General features: G+C 39.6%; 2 protein-coding genes across 8 annotated transcripts in view; one reads left to right on the forward strand and one right to left on the reverse strand.

The window, feature by feature from the left end:
- The window catches only part of LOC132382219 (tumor necrosis factor receptor superfamily member 5-like), a 71148-nt gene extending 47361 nt beyond the window's left edge, over window positions 1-23787 (reverse strand). Inside the window, exons 1-4 of one of the 2 annotated variants that reach the window (XM_059952223.1) lie at window positions 23563-23787; window positions 15895-15982; window positions 15257-15396; window positions 14385-14469 (exon numbers count right to left, since the gene is read on the reverse strand). In XM_059952223.1, the coding sequence (XP_059808206.1) occupies window positions 14385-14469; window positions 15257-15386 (215 nt within the window). In that variant the 5' untranslated portion in view covers window positions 15387-15396; window positions 15895-15982; window positions 23563-23787. Of the gene's footprint in view, window positions 1-14384; window positions 14470-15256; window positions 15397-15894; window positions 15983-18601; window positions 18731-23562 lie in introns of those variants that run through there. The other variant, XM_059952224.1, reaches the window with a different exon arrangement.
- LOC132382223 (tumor necrosis factor receptor superfamily member 5-like) overlaps window positions 22887-25721 on the forward strand; it is a 43866-nt gene continuing 41031 nt past the window's right edge. Inside the window, exons 1-2 of one of the 6 annotated variants that reach the window (XM_059952231.1) lie at window positions 22914-23017; window positions 23953-24667. The gene's annotated coding sequence lies outside the window, so the exon portion shown is untranslated. The other 5 variants (XM_059952233.1, XM_059952236.1, XM_059952234.1 and 2 more) reach the window with 5 other exon arrangements.

Below are 25721 nucleotides of genomic sequence, written 5' to 3' on the forward strand. Positions count from 1 at the left end.
TCATGGTAACATTAGCATTGCTAACAATGGGATTCTTAATAACTCCAGACTCTTTACTTCATGGAATTTAAATTCACCAGCTCATCAGACTGATAATTTAAAAGAGAAAATAGAAATCATTCAGTTGCATCTAAGGAGAGACAAAAAAACTTGATAATGCATCAGTCAAGCAAATATATCTTATTATAATTCTACAGGGCCTTGATGAGACTAGACTTTTGCTCTCCAACCCAAGAAAGGATACACAGGTTTTTATTTTTATTTATAGAAGAAAATGCATAAAGCAAGCAGACTTTTCCAACCAGACACGAAAACACAAGTTACATTTCAGAGGACAAGAATTATAGTCAATATAAATCCCTGAGCACTTAAAAATACATTAAACGTCTCTGAATACCAAATTTAAAATTTAATTATTAAAAATACACGCAGTGGCCACTTTATTAGGTACTTTCATTACCTAATAAAGTGGCAAGTGAGTGTATGTTTGTGGTCTTCTGTGGCTGTAGCCCATCCACTTCAAAGTTCAACCTGTTGTCCGTTCAGAGATGCTCCTCTGCACACCACTACTGTAAAGTGTGGTCATTTGTGTTACTGTCACCTTCCTGTCAGCTTGACCCAGTCTGGCTATTCTCCTCTGACCTCTCTCATTAACAAGGCATTTTCACCCACACCACTGGATGTTGTTTCTCGCACCATTCTCTGTAAAGACTAATGTGCATGAAAATCCCAGGAGATTAGCATTTCACACTCCAAACATGGACTATCCTGATTTTTTAAAAGTCTTTATTTACTTCTCTACCTAATATAAATGAATATATGTTGATAATGGGCAGTAACTTCAATTGTTGTTAAAATCCTCTGCTGGATAGATCCATATCCACTCAGACTTTACCAAATAAGTCGGCTGCTTTTATCAACTCTTTTTTGACTGATTCTGGAATTTCAGATATTTGGAGATTTCTACACCCTAAGGACAAAGAGTTTTCATTCTTCTCACATGTTTATCAATCTTACTCGAGAATTGACTACTTTTTTATCGACTCTCATTTTATTCCATCTGTAATTGGTTGTATATATGACATTATAGCCATCTCTGATCACGCTCCAATGAAACTTTCTATTAAATTAATGGACACAGCTCCTAGCATTAGACAATGGCAATTTGATTCTACTTTGCTTCAAGATACAGATTTCATTAAATTTGTGAAGGAACAGATTAATTTCTTCTTTTCAACTAATACAACGGAAGAAATTTCCTGCGGAACACTTTGGGACACTTTTAAAGCCTATATACGTGGACAGATTATCTCCTATTCTGTTGGTTTGAGAAATGTATTAAGAATGAAACTCTTTTATTGGTTGATAAGATCAAAGAAATTGATAAGAAATATTCTATCGCTCCTAGTGAGGAGCTCTATAAACAAAGAGTTGAGCTTCAAATGGAACACAGCTTATTACTTGCATCCTTGATTGAAAATCAATTAATGAAAACTAGAAGTGAATTTTATATGCATCATGATAAATTGGGCAAATTGTTAGCTAACCAACTGAAGACTGCTTTGGTTAAACGTCAAATTATTAAGATTCGTAAATAGAATGGTGATTTGACAGTTAATCACGATGAGATAAATAAATCTTTCAAGATTTTTATACCTCTATATCACTCTGAATTTCCTCATGATCTCAATACCAAGTATGATTTTTTAGGGAAATTGAATTTTCTTAAACTATCACCTGAAGAATGTTTGACATTAGAAACTCCTATTACAGATGTAGAAATAAAAGGTGTTATTTCCTCAATGAAATCTGGAAAAGCAGCAGGTCCAGATGGGTATACAGTTGAATTTTTCAAGCTCTTTTTCTTCTACTCTTTCTCCTTGGTTATGCAAGGTTTTTGAAGAAGAAATTAGATTAGGTAAATTACCACAATCATTTTATACTGCTTCTATTTCTTTAATTTTAAAAAAAGATAAAGATCCAACTGATTATGCATCCTATAGACCTATATCCCTGTTGAATGTAGATTTTAAGATCTTTTCCAAGATACTGGCAACCAGGTTGGAGGAGGTATTACCTCAAACTATCTCTGAGGACCAAACTCGATTTATTAAAAAAATATTATTCATTTTTTAATATTAGGAGATTAATGAATATTGTTTACACTCCTTCATGTAACACCCCAGAATGTGCCATTTCTTTAGATGCTGAGAAAGCCTTTGATAGAGTTGAGTGGCCATATTTATTTACTATGCTTGAGAAATATAACTTTAGTCTGACATTTATATCTTGGATTAAATTGATATATCACACTCCAGTAGCCTTGGTTCTTACTAATAACCAAAGATCTCCCTTTATTCGCTTATTTCGGGTACCAGGCAAGGTTATCCTCTTAGTCCATTACTATTTGATATTGCCCTGGAACCTTTAGCAATTGCTATATGAGAATCACCTAACCTTCTTGGCATCACTCGTGGGATGGAGATACGTAAGTTATCATTATATGCAGACTACTTGTTACTATACATTTCTAATCCTGAGAAATCCATTCCCGCAGTTATATCCTTGTTGGCTCAGTTTAGGAATTTTTCTGGTTACAAACTGAACCTTAATAAGAGCGAACTGTTTCCCCTAAGTATGCAGGTTCCAATTTATGGAAGTTTACCTTTTAGATTGGTTACTGATCACTTTATTATATTTAGGGGTTAAAATTACAAAAAAGCACAAGGATTTATTTAATGCTAATTTCTTACCTTTAATTGATCAGATTAAACATTTGTTTACTAAATGGTCACCATTGTCTCTGTCACTGATAGGTCGGATCAATGCTATTAAGATGATTATTTTACCTAAATTTTTAGATATGTTTCAAGCGGTACCGATTTTTATTCCGAAATCCTTTTTTGATAATGTTGATTCTAAAATTTCTTCATATATCTGGCAGAATAATAATCCTAGGTTAGGTAAAGGATACTTACATAAGTCTAAAAAGGAGGCTTTGCCGAATTTTAGATTTTATTATTGGGCAATCAATATCTGATATATGAAATGTTGGTTATGGGACTTGGATGTAACTTCAAGTCCTCACTGGGTAAATTTGGAAACCAAATCTGTACAAGTGTTCACATTGGATTCTACCTTAGGGACCTCACTTCCCTTTGCTTTTTCTAAATTGTATAAACAAATTGACAATCCGATAGTTAAATACACTTTACGAATACGGTTTCAATTTCAGAAATTCTTTGGGTTGAATCAATTTATTTTAGCAATTCGTATTAAATCTAATTTCTTTTTTTATCCCTCTATTATGGACCAAGTCTATTTAGCTTGGAAAGTTAAAGGTATATTACTAACCAGAAAAATTACTAAACTGAGCCAACAGGGATATAACTGCGGGAATGGATTTCTCAGGATTAGAAATATATAATAACAAGTCGTCTGCTAGGAGCTGTATCCATTAATTTAATAGAAAGTTTCATTGGCACATGATCAGAAATGGCTATAATGTCATAATTACAATCAATTACAGATGGAATAAAACAAGAGTCAATAAAAAAGTAATCAATTCTCAAATAGGAATGATAAACATGTAAGAAGAATGAAATCTTTTTGTCCTTAGGGTGTAGAAATCTCTAAATATCCAAAATTCCAGAGTCAGTCAAAAAAGAGTTGATAAGAGTAGCCAACTTATTTGGTAAAGTCTGAGTGGATATAGATCTATCCATCAAGGGAATTAAACAATAATTAAAATCACCACCCATTATCAACATGTATTCATTTAGATTAGGTAGGGAAGTAAATGAAGACTTTAAAAAAATCAAGATAGTCCACGTTTGGAGCATAAACATTAACCATAGCAACCTTTTTATTAAAAAGTAACGCAGTAATTAACAAAAATGTACTATTTGGATCTGAAATAACATCATACTGAAAAAAATGTAATTGAGGAGTCTATAAAAATCAAAACTCCTTTTACTTCGGCATGCAAGTTCGAATGATACTGTTGGCCCTACCAAAACCTAAAAAAACATTGATTGTCCTCTTTCCTCACATGAGTTTCTCGTACAAAAATAATATCAGCGTTTAGTCTTTGGAATACTTTAAAAATCTTTTTCCATTTAATTGGATGGTTTAAACCATTTGTATTCCAAGGGACAAAATTAATAGTCTGAGCCATATTTCCTAGGATCAACCCTTTGGTATATAAAGAGTTAACTATACCGTGAACTCATGAACCCGGAAGAGGGACAAAAATTCAGACAGGAACCGAAAGTGAAGACGCAGTAGACATTTTGGTAGTTCTAAATCAGCCCAAATGAAAAAAAACTAGAAAAACTAATAGAAAAGACCCCCCACCCTCCACCCACGAAGCCCCCAAGCTGGATCTGAAGAAGGTCAGAAAAAAGAATAACACTAAATCTACCCCCATGTCTCCAGAAGGCAACTCCAAAGATATATGTTTAAAAAAAAAGAACCACCCAAAATCCCCAAAAAAATTAAAACACTATCCTGAAACAGTCTTCGTAATATAGCTTCTAAAAAGAAAAAAAAAGAGTAAGCACCGGTACATATTATAAGTCGGTTAAAAACAAGAGCATTTAATAATAAAGTTATAAAAAAAAGCATTATGGGAAGACGACAAAAAAAATAGGTGAGGCATAAGAACAAAGGGTGTATAAAAGAAAGAAAAACAAACTGCCATTTTAATTAAATGAAAAATGAGAAAAACAAGATATTTATCCAAAACAATAAAAATTCACCATCAAATTATTAATAATAGTGTCCAGAACAAAAACTAAATAGTTAAAATTAGTAAATTAAAAAAGTAAATACATCAATGAAGAAAAACTTTAATTGAAGTATAAAATGAACCTACACTAGTAACCAAAAACGAAAATCTTAAACTTATAAAGATCAAACTTCATACGATGATTATAGGCTTTAAAAGAATACGAAAGGACAGAGCCAGTACTGGGAAAGCCATACATTTATTAGAGCCGAGAGTCTGAAGCAGTAGGATAGCGCTCATCCAGGAAACATCGAGCTTCAGTTGTAAAGAGAAAAATGCGACGTGGTCCTTCCGAGGGGGAGATTCTTAGGTGCGCAGGATATAGTAACGCTGGTTTGAGATTTTTCTCATAACTTTCCGACATCAAAGATTTAAAAGTGAGCCGCACCTTCATCACTTTCGGACTGTAATCCTCCACAAGGCGGAAATGGCAATCTTGAAAATTAATCATACCTTGCTGACAAGCAAAGCGGATAAGATGCTCTTTAACATGAACATAGTGAAATCAGGCAATTACAGCTCGTGGTTTAGTTGAGGAGATCGGTGTCGGGCGCGTGGAGTGAAGGGCGCGGTCCAGTAATGGAGGGTTTTCTGGGAATTCAGAGGGGAACATATCCTTAAAAAGTTAAGAGAAAAACTTTGAAGGGTCCCCTTTCTCGATGTCTTCAGGGAGACCAATTATACGTAAGTTCTGTCTTCTGGATCGATTTTCAAAATCGATGCTCTTGGATTTAAGAGTCTCCAACTGTTTAATCATCGAGGATAATTTTTGTTACAAATTCTCAATTTTCAAATCTCCCATCCAAGCATCCTCTTGCAAACTTACGATTGTAGTTTGATGCTGTTTAACTTTGTGACCAATCGCTTCCACAGAATCCTGGACTGACTTTAAATCTTCTTTAAAACTTTGGCGTTGTTCTTCAAATTTTTCATTTAAAAGCTCCAACAACATGTTGTAAGTTAATTCAGTACACTTAGATTTAGGATTTTTCTTCTTTCTGGTGCCATCAGAATCTTTCCCATTTTTGGGCTCTCGCCCTTTAGATCTTAAGACCCTTTCTGTGCACATATCTTCAAAATTCACAGTACAAACTCGAAGATGATTCAAAAGAATAAAAATCTTCTAGTGTAGGTAAGAATAGGTTAAATAAGGGTGATCATGGGTTAAAAAAAGTAAAGGTAATGGAGCAAATCCAAAGCTGATCTCACTCCATGAGAACCCCTTCAACTCTCTTTTGAAGACCCTGATGTGGAGTTACACACTGAGTTCAGTTCTTTGCGGGCCTCATGTTTGGTCACTTCTCGATATACCAAGTATGCAGCCTAGGAGGCCAATTTTCGCGGCTCTGGAGGCGGGCTGATTCAAGGCTGATGCCACCACCAACGACTGATGTGTCATGGGAGAACAAGGAAGCTGCAGGATTGCTGTTGACTGTGTACCCAGAGGCACAGAGCATGGAAAAAGCGACGCAGAGACTTTGAACACCATAAATCAGCGAGTTGTTTTATTGTGTCTCCCCTCAACTGGTGAAATGGGGTCACCTCTTTTCCCTTCTTGGAGGGAGGGGGAGAGAGACACATAGAGATGCTTTGTGGGGGGGGGGGCGCCGATACGTTTTTGCTGGTGTGGGGGGGGGGGTTGCCTTGCTGCTGCTTGTCCGTGGAGAGGGGAGCTGGTGGGGGCTTTAGGGTTCTAACATTTAAGTGTCGTTCATTCATTGGGCCACTCCTCTGTTTACATGGATGTTTGCGAAGAAGAATTTCAGGATGTATATTGTATGCATTTCTCTGACATTAAATATACCTCTTGATGCGTGACCACTTGATCCTTATTGTAAGCTCTTTGGCATGAGATTTTGATATTTCTTCGTCATCCTGATCTGCCTCATTAAACACAGCATTCTTTACCAATTTGACAGTGTCTTCTCGAAGATTCAAGAGGAAGCTACTGACGTGACAAAGGAAGCCCTGAACACTGCCAGAGATGGAGAACCTTCATTGCTGCCCTATAAATATATATAATGTACAGGCATGGTCGAGTAGTGTTTTGCAACACCAACTGTTAGATTGGGATATAATTCCCATTTCTGCCTGTAAGGAGTTGCACGCACGCCCTGTGATTGCTTGGGTTTCCTCCCATATTCCACGGAGGTACAGTTAGGGCTGATGAGTTGTAGACATACCATGTTGGTGCTGGGAACGTGGTGGCACTTGCAGACACCCCAACACTATCCTCGCTGATTTGATTTGCTGCTATCAACACATTTCACTGTATGCTCCAATGTCTTGAAGTTAATTCTCTGTGTGGTGTATGGGGTGTCCAGGGAGGGGTAGCACCTCTGGTGGCAGGCTTGTCGTGCCCACTCAGGGGCAGCTCATCCACCTTTGGTCCCCACCTGTCACCCAGCTCTCACCTCTGGCCAAGAAACTGTTTGCAGTCAACATTGGCCACACGGCTTCGACAGGAGAGGTGAACCAAGTGAAGGTAGCCGGGAGACAGTGAGACAGGGATTTGCTTGCCCCAGCATGAGAAGCCAGTTCCAGCAGACTGGGCAGATGAGATCAACTACAAGATCTAACAGCCAAGAAGGCAATGCTGCACTGCTTCATGGAGAGCGAGGGGCATGAAAAGATACGAAATGTCATGGCTATCCACCGCAGGCAAGGAAATCTCCAGTCATGACAATTTTTCATACCATTGCACCAAGATTTGTGAGGCTGAGAGAGTGGAGCTGCTCCAGCGCAACAAGATTCCTCCTGCACAGGTCTTGGTCATCGCTGGACAGCCAACACATGTTCTTCACTTTTGTGCTGCACCCAGTATTGTGTTACCACTTATACTGTAACTTGCCATTTGTCCTGAGAGGAAGTGCAATCCTTAGAGCTGCTGGGGTGATTTGAAACCAAGAATACACACAATACATTGTTATGAACAAGTGGAGCATCCTGGCATTAATGATACCGACAAGAGACAAAAAGGCAAGAATGGTCACATTACACTTGGGAGCACTGTGAGCATTTTGGGCCCCTTTCCTAAGAAAGGATGTGCTGACATTGGAGGGGGTACAGAGGAGGTTCATGAGAATGATCGCGGGAATGAAATGGAGAACATGGAAGGAGCATTTAATTGCTCTGGGCTGGAGTTTAGAAGAATAAAGGGGGATCTCATTGTAATCTATTGAATATTGAAAGGCCTAAATAGAGTGGATGTGGAGAGGATGTTTCCTATAATGGGGAAGTTTGTGACCAGAGGGTACAGCCTCATAATAGACGAATGTCCCCTCAGAACAATGGTGAGGGGGGACGTCACGTGATGACATAGGATTGAGACGCTGGAACCCAGCCCTCCCGTAAAAAAGTTAATAAATTAATGTTTAAGTGAAGAAAAGTTAATTAATACTTTTTTAAGGTTACTTATAAACTACTCCGGATTGTTTTAAGCTATGCCTCATAAACAGAGGACGAAGAAAACTGCTACCGCGAAGACCGCTCAAGTTGGAACAGAATCAAGGCCTACATCTACCGAAGAACCGCGGACTCAGGTACAACACACCACCGGTGAAACAGAAAAGGAGACTGCGGCAGCATCGGCCATTTCTAAAGGGAAAGATCAACGAGAACTGCGCAAGCGTAAAGGAACGAGCATGCGCAAAAGAGAGCAACCAGAACTACAAAACCCAGCAACGACTGAAACCGACAGTGAAAGTGAGTCTGAGAGAGAGCCAGACTCTCTGGAAAAATCAGACGAAGATGGAGATCAAGATGAAAGTTCCTCTGAAAATACAAAAAAGACTTTGAGGCAAATAATGCATAAATTAGAAAAATTAAATGCATTAAAAGTAATTACAGAAAAAATAACAAATATGGAGGCTATGTTTGATAAAATGACAAAGAAACAGGAAAAAATGGAAAAGAAAATTACAGATTTGGACGTCAAAATGGAAGAAATGGAGGGAAGAATGAAGAGGATGGAAGATGATAATGATGCCTGGACATCAGAAAGAAAACAACTCGTGGGAAAAATTGATAAACTTGAAAATTTTAGTAGACGCAACAATATTAAAATTGTTGGACTTAAAGAAGGTACCGAAGGAGAAGACCCAATAAATTTTTTTCAAAAATGGATTCCTGAAAAATTGGAAATGGGAGAAGAAACTTTAATTGAGATTGAAAGGGTGCACAGAGCCTTAAGACCAAGATCTCAAGATGATCAAAATCCGCGATCAATTTTGATAAGATGTTTAAGATACCAGGATAAAGAAAAGATTTTGAGGGCGGCTGCCCAGGGTGCTAAAAGAAGAAAAGGTCCGTTGATGATAGCTGAGAAACCAGTTCTTTTTTATCCTGATATAAGTTATAACCTTTTGAAGAGAAAGAAAGAATTTAATCCAGTTAAAAAGGTTTTGTGGGAAAAAGGTTATAAGTTTTTAATGCGTCACCCAGCAACACTGATAATTTTTTTGGAGGAAGGAAAAAGATTTTTTTCTGATTATCAAGATGCGGAGGTGTTTGCACAAAAACTTTCATCTCTTCGTTAATTAAAAGTAGAGATTTCTAAATGTAATGGTTAAAGACGAAGACAGAGAAAGCAAATGGAACTGATGGACATTTAAGGACGATATAAGGGAGAAAAGTAATATTTTAGAAATATTAATTGAGAATAGTATGTTTTTTTTATATATTTTTTTATGTTGCGGGGGGGCTGGGGAGCTTTGAATCGGTTACTACGGGATTCACGTGTGTAATCATGGCGATTGCCATGACCCGTACAATAGAGGGGGGTAATGTTGTGTTTCCTTTCTTTCACAACGTTAGTAGGGGGGTATTTTGTTTTTTTCTTTATTTTCTATTTTTCTTCTATTCTTTTGCCTGGATGATTGGTGGGGACACACATAGCAACATGGAGACTTCTAAAAAGATTTCCCAGGATACAATGAAAGTTGAAAGATTAGGTATTATTATAGATTGGAGTAACATAAGTAAAAATAATGACTAATTTATTTAATTTTTTAAGTTTTAATGTTAATGGGCTTAATGGACCAATAAAAAGAAAAAGAATTTTAACATACATTAAAAAAATGAAAACAGATATAGCTTTCTTACAAGAAACTCATTTAACGGATATAGAACATCAGAAATTAAAAAGAGACTGGGTTGGAAATGTTATTGCAGCTTCATTTAACTCAAAGGCAAGAGGAGTTGCAATTTTGGTTAATAAAAATTTACCAATTAAAATACAAAATGTATTAATTGATTCGGCAGGAAGATATTTAATTATACATTGTCAAATTTTTTCAGAACTATGGACTCTTATGAATATTTATGCACCAAATGAAAATGATGTAAAATTTATACAGGAGGTCTTTTTGAATTTGGCTAATGCACATGATAAAATATTAATAGGTGGAGATTTTAATTTTTGTTTAGATCCAGTTTTAGATAGATCAACAAAGGCTATTACAAAATCAAAAGAAGCAAAATTAACTCTATCATTGATGAAAGATTTAAATTTGATTGATATATGGACAAGAATCAATCCAAAAGAAAGGGATTATTCATTCTATTCAAATAGACATAAAACATATTCAAGGATAGATTTTTTCCTATTATCAACAAATATTCAAGATAGAGTGAAAAACGTGGAATATAAAGCAAGAATATTGTCTGATCACTCTCCTTTAATAATGACAATGATAATGATAGATAAAGAGGAATCAATTTATAGATGGAGATTTAATTCAATTTTACTAAAACGTCAAGATTTTTGTGATTTTATGAAAAAGCAGATTCAGTTCTTTTTAGATACAAATTTACATTCAGTTGATGATAAATTTATATTGTGGGAAGCAATGAAAGCATATTTGAGAGGCCAGATAATAAGTTATACTTCTAAAATTAAGAAGGAATATATGATAGAAATAGATCAATTGGAAAAAGAGATTATAAAATTAGAAAAAGAATCTCAAAGAAATATGACAGAAGAAAAACGAAGACAACTTATTAATAAGAAGTTATAATACACTCCAGACATATCGAACAGAAAAAGCAATTATGAGAACTAAACAGAGATATTATGAATTAGGTGAAAGATAACATAAAGTTCTTGCATGGCAGTTAAAAACAGATCAGATTTCTAAAACAATAAATGCAATTCGAACAAAAGTGAATGAAATTACTTATAAACCTCTAGAAATTAATGAGGCTTTTAAGAATTTTTATTCTGAGTTGTATAAATCAGAATCAAAGAATGATGACGTTAAGATAGAAGAATTTTTATCACAAATAACTCTTCCAAAATTAAATTCAGAAGAACAGAAGGGATTAGGTATGTCTTTTACATTGAAGGAAGTTGAAGAAGCTTTGGGATCACTTCAAAGTAATAAATCTCCAGGAGAAGATGGTTTTCCACCTGAATTTTATAAAAAGTTTAAAGATTTATTAATTCCTCCTTTTATGGAGTTAATATATCAAGCGGAAAGAACGCATAAACTTCTAGAATCTTTTTCAACAGCTATTTTAATAGTATTGCCAAAAAAAGACAGAGACCTTTTAAAACCAGCATCATATAGACCTATTTCTTTATTAAACACTGATTATAAAATAATAGCAAAAATCTTATCTAATAGATTATCTAAATGCTTACCAAAATTAGTGCATATGGATCAAACAGGATTTATCAAGAATAGACAATCGGCAGATAATGTAACTCGGTTATTTAGTATAATCCATTTAGCACAAAAGAGGGAGGAAATGAGTGTGGCAGTTGCTTTAGATGCAGAAAAAGCATTTGATAGATTGGAATGGGATTTTTTATTTAAGGTATTGGAAAAATATGGACTAGGAACATCATTTATAAAATGGATTAAAACCTTAAATACTAATCCCAAAGCTAAAGTAGTGACAAATGGTCAAATTTCAACATCATTTCAGTTAACAAGATCAACTCGGCAAGGTTGCCCACTATCACCTGCTTTATTTGTGTTGGCAATAGAACCATTAGCTGAATTAATTAGAATGGACCCAGATATTAAGGGTTTCAGAGTTAACCAGGAAGAATACAAGATTAACTTATTTGCTGATGATGTTCTACTTTATTTAACAGATCCATTACATTCACTACGCAAATTATCTTATAGACTAGAAGAATATGGGAAAATATCGGGTTATAAAATAAATTGGGATAAAAGTGAAATTTTACCTCTTACTAAAGGAGATTATAATCAATGTCGATTAATAACTCAATTTAGATGGCCAGCAAATGGTATAAAATATTTAGGTATAAGAATTGATAATGATATAAAAAACTTATACAAATTAAATTACTTACCACTTTTGAAAAAAATTCAGGAAGATCTTGAAAAATGGATGGCATTACCAATAACATTAGTAGGTAGAGTAAATACTATAAAAATGAATATATTCCCTAGATTACAATATTTATTTCAATCATTACCAATACAATTACCCCAGAAGTTTTTTCAAGAGTTAAACAAATATGTGAGGAAATACCTCTGGAAAGGTAAGATGTCAAGAATATCGTTGGAAAAATTGACATGGAAATTTGATCTAGGAGGATTACAACTTCCAAATTTTAAGAATTATTATAAAGCAAATCAATTTAGATTTATTGCATCTTTTTTCAAGAAAGATAAACCGGTATGGATTAGAATAGAATTAGATAAAATAGGAGAAAATGTACCAGAAGATTTTATATACAAATGGGAATCTAAATGGATACGGGAAAAGAAAGAATCTCCTATATTAAAACATTTGATTGATCTATGGAATAAGATAAATGTTGATGATGAGACAAAAAAATCTTTATTAGCAAAGAGATCTTTAATTCAAAATAGACTTATTCCTTTCACAATGGACAATCAACTTTTATATAATTGGATTCAAAATGGGATTAGATATATAGGGAATTGTTTTGAAGGAGGAATATTAATGTCATTTGATCAATTAAAGAATAAATATAAAATATCAAACAACACTTTATTTTGTTACTTTCAATTAAGGGCGTATTTAAGAGAAAAATTAGGTCAAACAATGTTATTGCCGAAATCTAATGAAATAGAAATTTTAATTCAAAAAGGAAATATTAAAAAATTTATATCTTGCATGTATAACTTGATTCAAAGACAGGTAATTAAACAAGGAGTCCATAAGTCAAGACAAAAATGGGAAAGTGATTTGAATATTAAAATTGAAGAAACAAATTGGTCAAGACTATGTCTTGATAGTATGACAAATACAATAAATGTTCGGTTAAGATTAGTGCAGTATAATTTTCTACATCAATTATATATTACACCACAAAAAATAAAAAAATTAAATCCAAATTTATCGGATCAGTGTTTCCGATGTAACCAGGAAACTGGTACTTTTTTACATTCGACATGGTCTTGCTCTAAAATTCAACCTTTTTGGACAAATTTAAGACTTTTACTGGAACAAATTACAGGAACACAACTTCCTCATAATCCAATATTATTTTTACTAGGTGATATTGAAGGGATAAAACCGAAACTCAAACTAAATAAGTATCAGAAAGAATTTATAAAAATTGCACTGGCAGTAGCCAAAAAAGCGATTGCAGTTACTTGGAAATCGGATACACATTTAAGTATAGATTCTTGGAAGAAAGAAATCTATGGTTGTATTCCATTAGAAAAAATTACTTATAATTTAAGAGATAAATATGAAACATTTCTGAAAATTTGGAGCCCTTATTTACAAAAGACAGGATTAAATGTATAGATGCTCTGAAGATGAAACAATTGGTTATTAGGGGAAAGAAATAAATATACATATTAAAGTTATTACGAATTCCATGGAGCATGTGCAGATCTTCCAACAACCAGGCATTCTTTCTTTCTTTCTTTTTTTTCTATAGGGCAGTTAGGGGGGAGGGGTTAAGGGGAGGGTTATATACATTGTTTTTTCATACTTTGTAATCATTTAAAAATGCAATAAAAAAGTTTAAAAAAAAGAACAATGGTGAGAAGGAATTTCTTTAGCCAGAGGGTGGTGAATCTGTGGAATACTTTGCCACAAATGGCAATGGAGGCCAAGTCATTGTGTAGATTTAAAGCGGAGGTTGATAGGTTCATGATTAGTAAGAGAGTCAAAGGTGGGGAGAAGCCAGTAGAGTTAATAGATCAGCCCTGATAAAGTGGCAGAGCAGAAACAATGGGCCAAATGGCCTAATTCTCCTCCTATGTTAATACTCTTATGGAACATAAAAAGTATTATTCACAGTGATTAGTCTCCATTTTGTTATAGTAAGAAAAGCTTTGTTAAATATGGACAGCTGTCCTAAATAATCTGTGGTATTTCAGTGAATCAAACAGGGATAACTGTACTTGCTAGAGTTAGGAAGGCATCTATTCTCTACAGCTCAGAGAAATGACAGCTGACCTCATTGCAAAGGACAAAATGCTTGGGACGCTCAACAGAGTAGATACAAGGAGGATGCTTGCTCTGGTTTAGAACAACAAGGGGTCTCAGGATGAAAATAAGAGACAGGCCATTTCAGACTAATACTATCACCCAATTAGAGTAACAATAGTTCTAGATCCACGTCACTGCTTACCCATTTCTCTTACTGAGCACTATTGATTTATCGATGGATTCCAATCCGTGCCACCTCCTGCTACTGACGTGACCCCAGTGGTTTCCTGCAGAAAGGTGACAGAAAAACACAAAAAAAAGGAAGTGCTTGTCAGTCCAGTGAATTGTGTTGTTCTGATATTTAACAAATAGACTTGACTTTATGTGTATCTTCTGTTTCATGCTAAAGCTAAATTCAATCTTGATTCTTGGGTACACCTTGCACCAGCAGTTAATCCAAGTAACAGTACCTTTTGCTTATTAAGTAATGACATGTTTCAACATTGAGATCCACACAATATAGGTCCAGCAACTCTTAACAAAGCTAAACTGCCTAATTTAACTTTAGCTCCAGAAACAATTCTAATTCTTCCATACCACATTCACAACACCATTCTACCATCAAGGTTTATAAACTTCTCCACACATTCAACTACATGCTTTGCCACTAGGATGTGTAAACTTTTCCGATATTTCTCCAGGTGCAGAAACCTAGAGGATTAGAAATTCACCCTGTGCCGTGTCCACAATACGGGAGCCTCATTCCATCATGCATCTTATTTCACTAATTTGCTTAATTACTTTCAGTGTAAATGAAATACAGGCTTTGTTTAAAACTCATTTGCCTATTTTCATCTATTCTCCAGATACAACAATAGGTATCTCTAGACCAGTGGTTCCCAACTTGAGGTCCATAGACCCCTTTGGTTAATGGTAGGGGGCCATTACACAAAAAGGGCAAGGACCCCTTGCTCTAGATGATGTCTTTATCCAACTGGGTTATCTCTGAATTATAAATATAAATATCAATGTGCAAGTCTAGAAAATGATGTTGAAATGGCATAAACTGCAGACCTGTGAAAATCAGTGCAAGATCACAACCAATGACTGTCCATACAGTGATGAGCAACGCTGTTAACAGTGAGACACCTGGGATGACAGGCAGTGATTTCCAGTTCTCAGTCTCCATTGGAACTAGATGCATCCTTTAGTATCTGCAAAACACAATTAGACAACTCTGAGGATTTACTAAATGGTTCTCAGTCAAGCAAGCCTTCTGAAATACCTCTCATCCCCCCACTTCTTTCTTCTACCATTCACTCCCCTCTCCTATCAGTTTCTTTCTTCTCCAGCCCTTGACCTTTCCCCAACCACCTGGCTTCACCCATCACCTTCCAGCTTGCTTCATTGCCCTCCCCCCACTTTTTAATTCAGGCATCTTCCCCCCCTCCATCTTCCCTCTCAGACCTGCACAAGGGTCTCGGCCCAAAACGTCAACTGTTTATTCTTATCCATAGATGCTGCCTGACCTACTGAGTTCCTCCTGCATTTTGTGTGTGATGGATTTCCAGCATGTCCTTCATTTTCTCATTCCTGTGTGTAATTATTGGAAGTCCATTTAACCAAATATGAAATGGAAGGAGACTTTGCCACTTTTGGTTCCAGGTCTAATAAATAATAGGTTTTGAGGCCAGTTAAACAATAAAACTTACATTTACTGTCTTCTACTCACAAAGACCTCCGCCTCATGGGATTCTTGGCCAGTTTGTAGTAGGGCTTGACAGTTTCTCACAGCTCAACCTGTAAACCCAATGCAAAAGTGTGTTTCAGTTAATGGGCGAGTAAAATAACTCTGCCTCAGTTTTTAAACATGCAGTAAGAAAAAAGCATTAGCTGTAATTTTGTGGATATGTCAGTGTACAAGAATAACATCTAAAATTATTCCAGAATGTCCCAGACACCTGTAAATGAAGTTACATAATAGAGTGCAAAGATAATTTAGTTGTTCTAAAAGAAGTAAATTTGATTTCTCCTTACTATATGCTAAAGTGTGTTTAACACAAAATGGAAGTTTGTAAGACAAAATTGTGTGTTTGGGTGTGAGAATTTTTTGAGAAAGTACAAATGGACCAGTCCAGAACTGAGTGTACCAGTTGTACCAGTCTACAGCCTTGAGAGTAGATAATACTCTCTGGAAATACACGTTTGTCCAGAAAGGTATTAGAGGAATTTTATATTTTTGAAGAGATCTTGAAGAGTATAAAAAGGAGCAATGTCTTTATGTAGATGTGCTCTTTGGTTGAATTGTGATTCTTATTCTTCATACAAGTCTAATAAACTTTTTAAAAAAATAATCTTTGAAAGGTTTCGTCAGAGGTGAAGCCCTCACAACCACTGAGCACATCTACATGAAAATGCTGTTGTAGGAAAGCAGCATCCATCATCAGAGATCCTCACTACCCAGGCCATGCTCTCTTCTCACTGCTGCCATTAGACAATAGACAATAGGTGCAGAAGTAGACCATTCGGCCCTTCAAGCCTGCACCACCATTTTGAGATCATGGCTGATCAACTACTGTCAATACCCGTTTCCTGCCTTGTCCCCATATCCCCTGATTCCCCTATCCATAAGATAGCTATCTAGCTCCTTCTTGAAAGCATCCAGAGAATTGGCCTCCATTACCTTCCAAGGCAGTGCATTCCAGACCCCCACAACTCTCTGGGAGAAGAAGTTTTTCCTTAACTCTGTCCTAAATGACCTACCCCTTATTCTCAAACCATGCCCTCTGGTACTGGACTCTCCCAGCATTAGGTAGAAGGTACTTGCACCACCAGTTTCAAGAACAGTCACTATCCCTCAAACTACAGGCTCCTGAACAAAAGGGGATAACTACACTTACTTGCCCATCCATTGAGATGTTCCCACATCCAATGATATCACTTTAAGTATTCTTTATCTTGCTATTTCATGGTTTTGTTATTTATTGTTACTTATTTATATCTAACGTTTGCAGTTTGTTGTCCTCCGCTCTACTTAATCTTTCATTGATTGTGTTATAGCTACTGTTTTATAGATTTGCAAAGAACGCCCACCGAAGAATTAATCTCAGGCTTCATGTGTTGACATAGATGTACTCTGATAATATTTATTTTGACTTTGAAAATGTGTACAGTTCCTCCTTTATTTGCAGATACCCCATGCTGCGTAATCAGAAGAGAACAAGGAACAATTTTTACAATATTTTTGTTACAATTGTCCGAAATCTGATTATAAAGCTCAGGCACAAGAGGCTGCAAATCCTGGAATGTGAGCAAACAAACCCAAACTGCTAGAGGAATTTGGTGGAACAAGCAGTATCCATGGAGGTAAGGGTATTGTCATCATTGTGTCAGGACTCTGCATAATGCTGCTTTAGGGATCACAAGTTCACTTACATTCACCGACGCTAAAGCTTTATTAACATCGGACAAGGACAGCTACAAGAGGCAATGTCTCAGCAAGGACACACGCAGCAGTAAGGACCCACACCATCCAGGCCATGCTCTCTTCGCATTGCCATCATTTTGTGTCATGACCCTGCATCACGAAGACTTGCTGCTGTAGGGTTCACACATCCATTTACATTCTCCAGACGCTAAAGCTTTATTAACATCGGACAAGGACACCTACAAGAGGTTACCAATAGGCAGGAGATACAGGACCCTGAAGACCCACACTGTAAGGCTCAACATCATCTACTTCTCCACTGCCGTCAGTTTTTTGAACTCAAAGTTCAAAGTAAATTTATTGCCCAAGTACATATATGTCACCATAAGATACATTTTCTTGTGGGCATACTCAATAAATCCATAATAGAATAACTAGAATAGAGTCAATGAAAGAGCGCATCATATAGGTGTTCAACCAGTGTTCAAAAGACAACAAATTATGCAAATACTAAAATAAATAAGCAATAAATATCAAGAACTGACCTGAAAAAAAATGAATCCTACCTCAGATTGTATTTGCTCGAGCATTGTTACAATATACTATTTTATGTAATGTGCTGTATGTGTTTTTATGTTTAGATAATTTGTGTTTGTAATGTACTGTGCAGCTGCAAAAGTCAAATTTTGTACTTCTTATTGAAGTCATGTCATATTGTTTTGCTCTGAAGGTACATTTCTCCTTGTAGTAGACCCAGGATTCAATATGGTGACATGTTTTTCTCTGTAGATATTGAGAACAGAAATTCACTCAGCTGTCACTTTATTAGTCACAGGAGTGGAACTCAGTGTCGTCTGCAGCTGTACCCAGTTCAGTTCAAGGTCTGACATGTTGTGCATTCAGACATGCTCTTCTGCACATCACTGTATCACATCCTTCAAATTCCCAACTAAAACAGCCGATGCTTATTGGTGTACTATAATTAAACTTACCCACAGATCGGCTGTTTATGGAGATTAAACACAGACTTCACGATCCCTTCGCTACTCGTAAAGTAATAATACTTTATAAAATATAATAAATTTGTAGGAAATTGTATCCAGTTCTTCAAATCCAGAATCCTTCCACAGCAATAAATAAAAGAAAATACATTATAACTTTAACTAAAATAGTACAAACGCACCAAAGTGTAGGACAAAGATGGGTGATCGAACAGTTCTCCCCACAAATCTGTGAAGCTTACACATCAGGTAATAAACTCTTCAACCTACTCTGGGAGACAAAATAAAAACTTATACAATTGAGAAGGGATTGATAAATGGCATGACATAGTGACCACACCAGCAAGCTAAAATAGTTTGATGAATTTTATATCAAACAAGCTGCTGTCAGTGACTGTTATGTGACTCTGACTATGATTACTGGGGAAGTGGATATGGCGTCACTCAAGTTCTTTTCAAGAGAGGGAAACATAAACTAGTTAGCACATGAGGCAACCATGCCCTCTTCTCACCACTGCCATCAGGAAGGAGGCAGAGAAATCCCTAGAGTGGTAGTTCTGTGGGCGAAAATGCCATGTTAATGAGAGGTCAGATGAGAATGGCCAGATTGGCTCAAACTGACAGGAAGGTGTCAACAACTGAAATAATTACACGTTACGATAGTGACGTCCTCCAAGAGCAGCACAATCTTCTCGTAGGGTTTGGAGGTTTGCGTGCCTCAATGACCCAGAGAGATATGCAGTCTGGAGTCAGGGCTTTATGGGTTGCCCATGCCAAACAGGTCAAAGGATAAAGGCCAGACTAACAGTGGTCTACTGGCCCTCCAGGGCTAACAACCCTGACTGGTAAAACAAAACTGTTACAGAAACAGCAATGAAGAATCCTTCTACATCTGAGTGCGACGGTATTCCAGAGTCTCCACCCAGGACCAGCATGACTGACAGTAGTGAAAACCGAGGGGAAGCTACTGACATGATGAATGAAGCCCTGAACACCACTACAGACGGTTGATCTTCTCTACTGCTCTAAACGCCAGCAGCTTAACATGCAGGAAGAAGACAACAGTGATGTGCAGAAGACCATCTCTGAATGGTCAAACCCTGAACTGAGTGAGCTTCAGTTGCAGATCACACCTGGTTCCACTCCTGTAATGAAGTGGCAACTAAGTGTATGTTCTCATAATCAACAAAAACAAGTCATCACCATATGAGATCCTGGGTGTGCCATAAAGAGATGGACTTTTAGAGCACAGAACAGTACAACATGACCTCACTGAGATGTACAAATCTCTTTAAGGGCTCAACAGGGTGGATGTGGCAGCCTGATACCCCTGCTAAGGAGTCTAGAATTATTGAATTGAACTTAATGATCTCTATTGTCATTATACATTGGTACAATGAAACTATGTTTGGCTTCCTCTCAGGCAATTAAATAAAGCAGTAGATAAAAACAAGACAGTAATAGAAAAACAGTATTAAATAGATAAGTAGCAGAAAATAAGTTGCAGCAGCACCAGAATATCACAGTAATGCACAAAGTGCCGTTGGTGCAAGTATTTGAGTCCTTGTGTGTGCTCACAGTTTCAGTCATTGTTCTGTGGGAGTGGTGTGATGGAGGCCACAGCTCTGGGGTAGAAGCTGTTCCTCAGTCTATTTGTTCTGGCTTGTAGTGTCCTGAACCTTTTGCTGGACGGCAGCGGGTCAAACAGGGAGTGGCCGGAGTGTGTGGTGTCTCTGGTTATGCTGATTGCTTTCCTCCTGATTCTGCTGGAGTAGTGTCCAGTCCGGGAGCTCCATCCTGACAATTCGCTGGGCCGCCTTCACCACGCGATGCAGGTCTTGTCGCTCTGCGGCTGTGCAGCTGGCACACCACACGGTGGCACTGTTGGTCAGGATGGTTTCAATTGTGCTTCTGTAGAAGTTAAGCAACAGCTTTTGTGGGAGTTTGGCCTGTTTCAGCTTTCTGAGGATGAAGAGTCTTTGTTGTGCCTTTTTACAAGCTGCGAGGTGTTGGTGGTCCATGTCAGCTGTTTTGTCAGCAAAACCTGAAGGTCACTGGTTTGAGCCTCAGCTGAGGCAGCGTGTTTGTGTCCATGAGCAAGACACTTAACAACACATTGCTCTGCGACGTCACCAGTGCCAAGCTGCATGGGTCCTAGTGCCCTTCCCTTGGACAACATTGGTGGCGTGGAGAGGGGAAGGCCTGCAGCTTGGGCAACTGCCGGTCTCCCATTCAACCCTGCCCAGGGCTGTGCCCTGGAAAAACCTTCCAAGGCGCAAATCCATGGTCTCACGAGACTAACAGATGCCTATTATTGTCAGCATAACTCCAAGGAACTTTAGGTTTTCCACATTTTCCACTACCTCTCCATGTATATGGAGGGGGGTGTGTATAATCCCAAAATAATGGGTAGATCGTTTAGGATTTCAGCATATTTTCATCATGCAGAGGGTGGTAAATTCTTGAGATTCTCTGCGTTACAGACTGTGGCGGCTCAGTTATTGATCGACAAAGGCAGTTTGCTGGACGATAGAGGGATCAAGGGATAGGGAATTGGTTAGGAAAATGGTTCTTTAGTACAATGATGTGTGGGCTGGAGGGTCAGAATGGGCCAGAAATGCTCCTATTTTTTATATTTTCTTCTGTGGTGATAACGTTCACAAAGTAATTTGTGGGTGCTACATACTGGAGGTGAAGTGCATTCTGCTGAGAGAATGTTTGGTTTGTGTGGAGGGTGGAAAGCCAATCATTGCCATGAGACTGTCTTGTCTTTGATTTACAAAACTTTTCCTTGCTAGAATGCACTGACCCAGTGATGAACACATATTCCATCACTCACCAACTTTAGGAGGAAAGTCAATTCTTACAGCGTACCCAGTAATTTTTTTAGTTCATGCACCCAGCTACTCCAATTTTTAGAAATTGAAGATTAATTTGTTTGTCAATAAAAAATCACCATGCATGATGAAGAAAAACACTTTTACGCAGCAGAAGACAGTTGGGCCAAGGACAATGACGACAAATTATAATATTCATGCCTTGTCTGAAGCAAAATTACATATATGGGTCTATGATCCTGTTCCTGTGCCAAGCTGAAATACTTAGTGTCATAAATCAATAAGATTTCTGCTGACAAACTGGAGCCTCGATTTGAACTACTGAACATACATACAGGATAAAACATTGTTTGTTTAAATAAGGGATGAGAAGAAAATAGCTAATTTATTCTTCTTTCTCGGTTTTCTTCAGAGGGTGGATGTCCTTGGTAGATCTTAAATGGGTGGATGACGGTAATTTTTCAAACGTTGCAACTGTATAGAATCTATGGCTGCAGCCTCGAAACAAGGGGTTCAGTCCTGAGTGACAGACATAAGAGATTTCTTCAACCAGAATCTTTATACCACAGTTAATTTCCTTCTCAAAAGGCTTGTAGAAGCTCAGATGTCAATTGAGATTGATAGATTTTTGGAAAATAGGAAAATGGTATAGAGGTCAAAAACAAAATTAGTCAAGATCTTATTGAATGGTAGTGGATGCGCAAAAGCTGAACTCCAGTTTCTATTTCTGACGTACTAAGAGTTTATAAGATCATTAAAACTGGGCTGAGGGGATGGAGTCCAGACAGGAAAATGGAATCGAAGCGCCACATCAGAATGACACCAGCAGCTGAAACCCCCAAGGAGGAACTCTGAACAAGCTCAGACCAAAGTGCAATTTCACTGACTAATAGTTTTAGATCCGTTTGGATATATTGAGTCTCCAGCAGAAATCACTGTCTGGTGCTTCAGGTCAGAATGAACACAAAAAACTTCGAGCAACGGTCGGCAATCGTGACGACTCCTCCCGGCCGCCAGGAACCACTCGCCGGACGGTGAGTAATCCCGCCGCCATGGGAGAACCGCGACTCCTCCGGACCGACAAGGGGCAGTCGCGGGGCGGTGAGTAAACCCGCTGCCATGGGAGAACCGCGACTCCTCCCGGCCGCTAGGAACCACTCGCCGGACGGTGAGTAATCCCGCCGCCATGGGAGAACCGCGACTCCTCCGGACCGACAAGGGGCAGTCGCGGGGCGGTGAGTAAACCCGCTGCCATGGGAGAACCGCGACTCCTCCGGACCGACAGGGGGCAGTGGCCGGGCGGTGAGTAATCCCGCTGCCATGGGAGAACCGCGACTCCTCCCGGCCGCTAGGAACCACTCGCCGGACGGTGAGTAATCCCGCCGCCATGGGAGAACCGCGACTCCTCCGGACCGACAAGGGGCAGTCGCGGGGCGGTGAGTAAACCCGCTGCCATGGGAGAACCGCGACTCCTCCGGACCGACAGGGGGCAGTGGCCGGGCGGTGAGTAATCCCGCTGCCATGGGAGAACCGCGACTCCTCCCGGCCGCTAGGAACCACTCGCCGGACGGTGAGTAATCCCGCCGCCATGGGAGAACCGCGACTCCTCCGGACCGACAAGGGGCAGTCGCGGGGCGGTGAGTAATCCCGTTGCCATGGGACAACCGCGACTTCTCCCCGACCGCCAGGGGGCAGTCGCCGGGCGGTGAGTAATCCCGCTGCCATGGGAGAACCGCGACTCCTCCGGACCGACAAGGGGCAGTCGCGGGGCGGTGAGTAATTCCGCCACCAGGGGGCGCTCTGTTCACGTCCCCACCCCTCCCCCCCAACGGTGCTGGCTGGAAAACGGCCTCGTCTGTCAGCGAACCGGCCATCGCTCGGCAGATCGGTTCTTGGCGCCAAGTGGCAGCCTCTCGGCGCTCGCAATATCGCATAAACACGGCCCGCACCGCGAACATTCCCACCGCCCGGTCGAACAGGGAGAAATAAACAAACGCGAGCTGGGCGGATCAGGAACCCCTCCCCTCGCCCCGTCCCTCTGTCTCCTCAGACCGGCTCCAAACCGACCGAACGAAGGGACTTGGTCCCAGACGGTTCAGCGATGTCGGTACTCACTGGAAAGGCGCTTCACCCCGCGGCGGACACTGGATCCGGGTCCAGTGGAAGAGCGACGCGAACGCTGCACAAACTATAAACTATAAACTTTTACTTTCTGTTGCTGTGGGCGGGGATAACGCTGAGGCTGAGTGAACTATGTAAACCTATCACCGAACATAACGCTGAGGCTGAGCCTGTCACCGAGTCATTTACTCCCCAGTGATTGTGTAGGGGGCGACGTGTAAAACCTTGTGTAAAACCGACAGGAAACAGAACATAACGCGGAGGCTGAGCCTGTCACCGAGTCATTTACTCCCCCCCCCCCCCCCCCCCGTTCCATAATAGCACAAAACCTGCAGGAAACAGAACATAACATTTATTTGTCTTTCTTCCCGAACATACAAGCAGGACTTTCATCTGAGGTGTAAGAAATTGGGACAGTATTTTTTTTGAGCAAACACGAGGGAATCTGCAGATGCTGGAAATTCAAACAACACACACAAAATGCTGGTGGAACACAGCGGGCCGGGCAGCATCTGCAGGGAGAAGCACTGTCAATGAACAACAACACACACAAAATGCTGGTGGAACACAGCGGGCCGGGCAGCATCTGCAGGGAGAAGCACTGTCAATGAACAACAACACACACAAAATGCTGGTGGAACACAGCGGGCCGGGCAGCATCTGCAGGGAGAAGCACTGTCGATGAACAACAACACACACAAAATGCTGGTGGAACACAGCGGGCCGGGCAGCATCTGCAGGGAGAAGCACTGTCAATGAACAACAACACACACAAAATGCTGGTGGAACACAGCGGGCCGGGCAGCATCTGCAGGGAGAAGCACTGTCAATGAACAACAACACACACAAAATGCTGGTGGAACACAGCGGGCCAGGCAGCATCTATGGGGAGAAGCACTGTCGACGAACAACAACACACACAAAATGCTGGTGGAACACAGCAGGCCAGGCAGCATCTATGGGGAGAAGCACTGTCGACGAACAACAACACACACAAAATGCTGGTGGAACACAGCGGGCCAGGCAGCATCTACAGGGAGAAGCGCTGTCGATGTTTCGGGCCGAGACTCTTCGTCAGGACTAACCGAAAGGAGAGATAGTAAGAGATTTGAAAGTAGTGCAGGAGGGGGAAATGCGAAATGATAGGAGGGGGTGGGGTGAAGCTAAGAGCTGGAAAGGTGATTGGTAAAAGTGATACAGAGCTGGAGAAGGGAAAGGATCAGGCGACGGGAGGCCTCGGGAGAAAGGAAGGGGGAAGGGGAAGCACCAGCGGGAGATGGAGAACAGGCAGAGTGATGGGCAGAGAGAGAGAAAAAAAACAACTAAATATGTCAGGGATGGGGTAAGAAAGGGAGGGGGGGGGCATTAACGGAAGTTAGAGAAGTCAATGTTCGTGCCATCAGGTTGGAGGCTACCCAGCCGGTATATAAGGCGTTGTTCCTCCAACCTGAGTTTGGATTCATTTTGACAGTACAGGAGGCCATGGATAGACATCAGAATGGGAATGGGAGGTGGAATTAAAATGTGTGGCCACTGGGAGAGCCTGCTTTCTCTGGCGGACAGAGCATAGGTGTTCAGCGAAACGGTCTCCCAGTCTGTGTTGGGTCTCACCGATATATAAAAGGCCACATCGGGAGCACCGGACGCAGTATACCACACCAGCCGACTCACAGGTGAAGTGTCGCCTCACCTGGAACCCCACAGTACCCCAAACACCAATTTTGCCAGGACACTAAGATAGCACAGCAGTTAGCATGGCGCTTTATGGCTTGGGGTGTCGGAGTTCAAACCCAGTGCCTCTGTATGTCCTCCCCAGGGAGCGTGTGGGATTCGTTCGGGTGCTTCGGTTTCTGATGCACCATCAATAACTCACACTGAGACGTAGGCGAGATATCGGCTTTTATTGACTGGAAGAAGGAACCAGGAGTGACTGGTTATCATACAAGGTCTTGGAGACTGAGGCCGAGCGTCAGGCCGCAGGTCTCCTTTATACAGGGGCCTGTGGGAGGAGCCACAGGAGCAGTCAGCAGGGGCGTGTCCCGACAGGCACATAGTTCACCACAGTTTCCTCTCACAGCCCAAAGATGAGCCTTTTAGTAGATTAATTGGAAATTGGCCCATGATTGTTCCGTTTACAAGGATCGGTGGGAAGG

The sequence above is a fragment of the Hypanus sabinus genome, chromosome 27 (genome assembly GCF_030144855.1).
Source record: "Hypanus sabinus isolate sHypSab1 chromosome 27, sHypSab1.hap1, whole genome shotgun sequence".
NCBI lineage: Eukaryota > Metazoa > Chordata > Chondrichthyes > Myliobatiformes > Dasyatidae > Hypanus > Hypanus sabinus.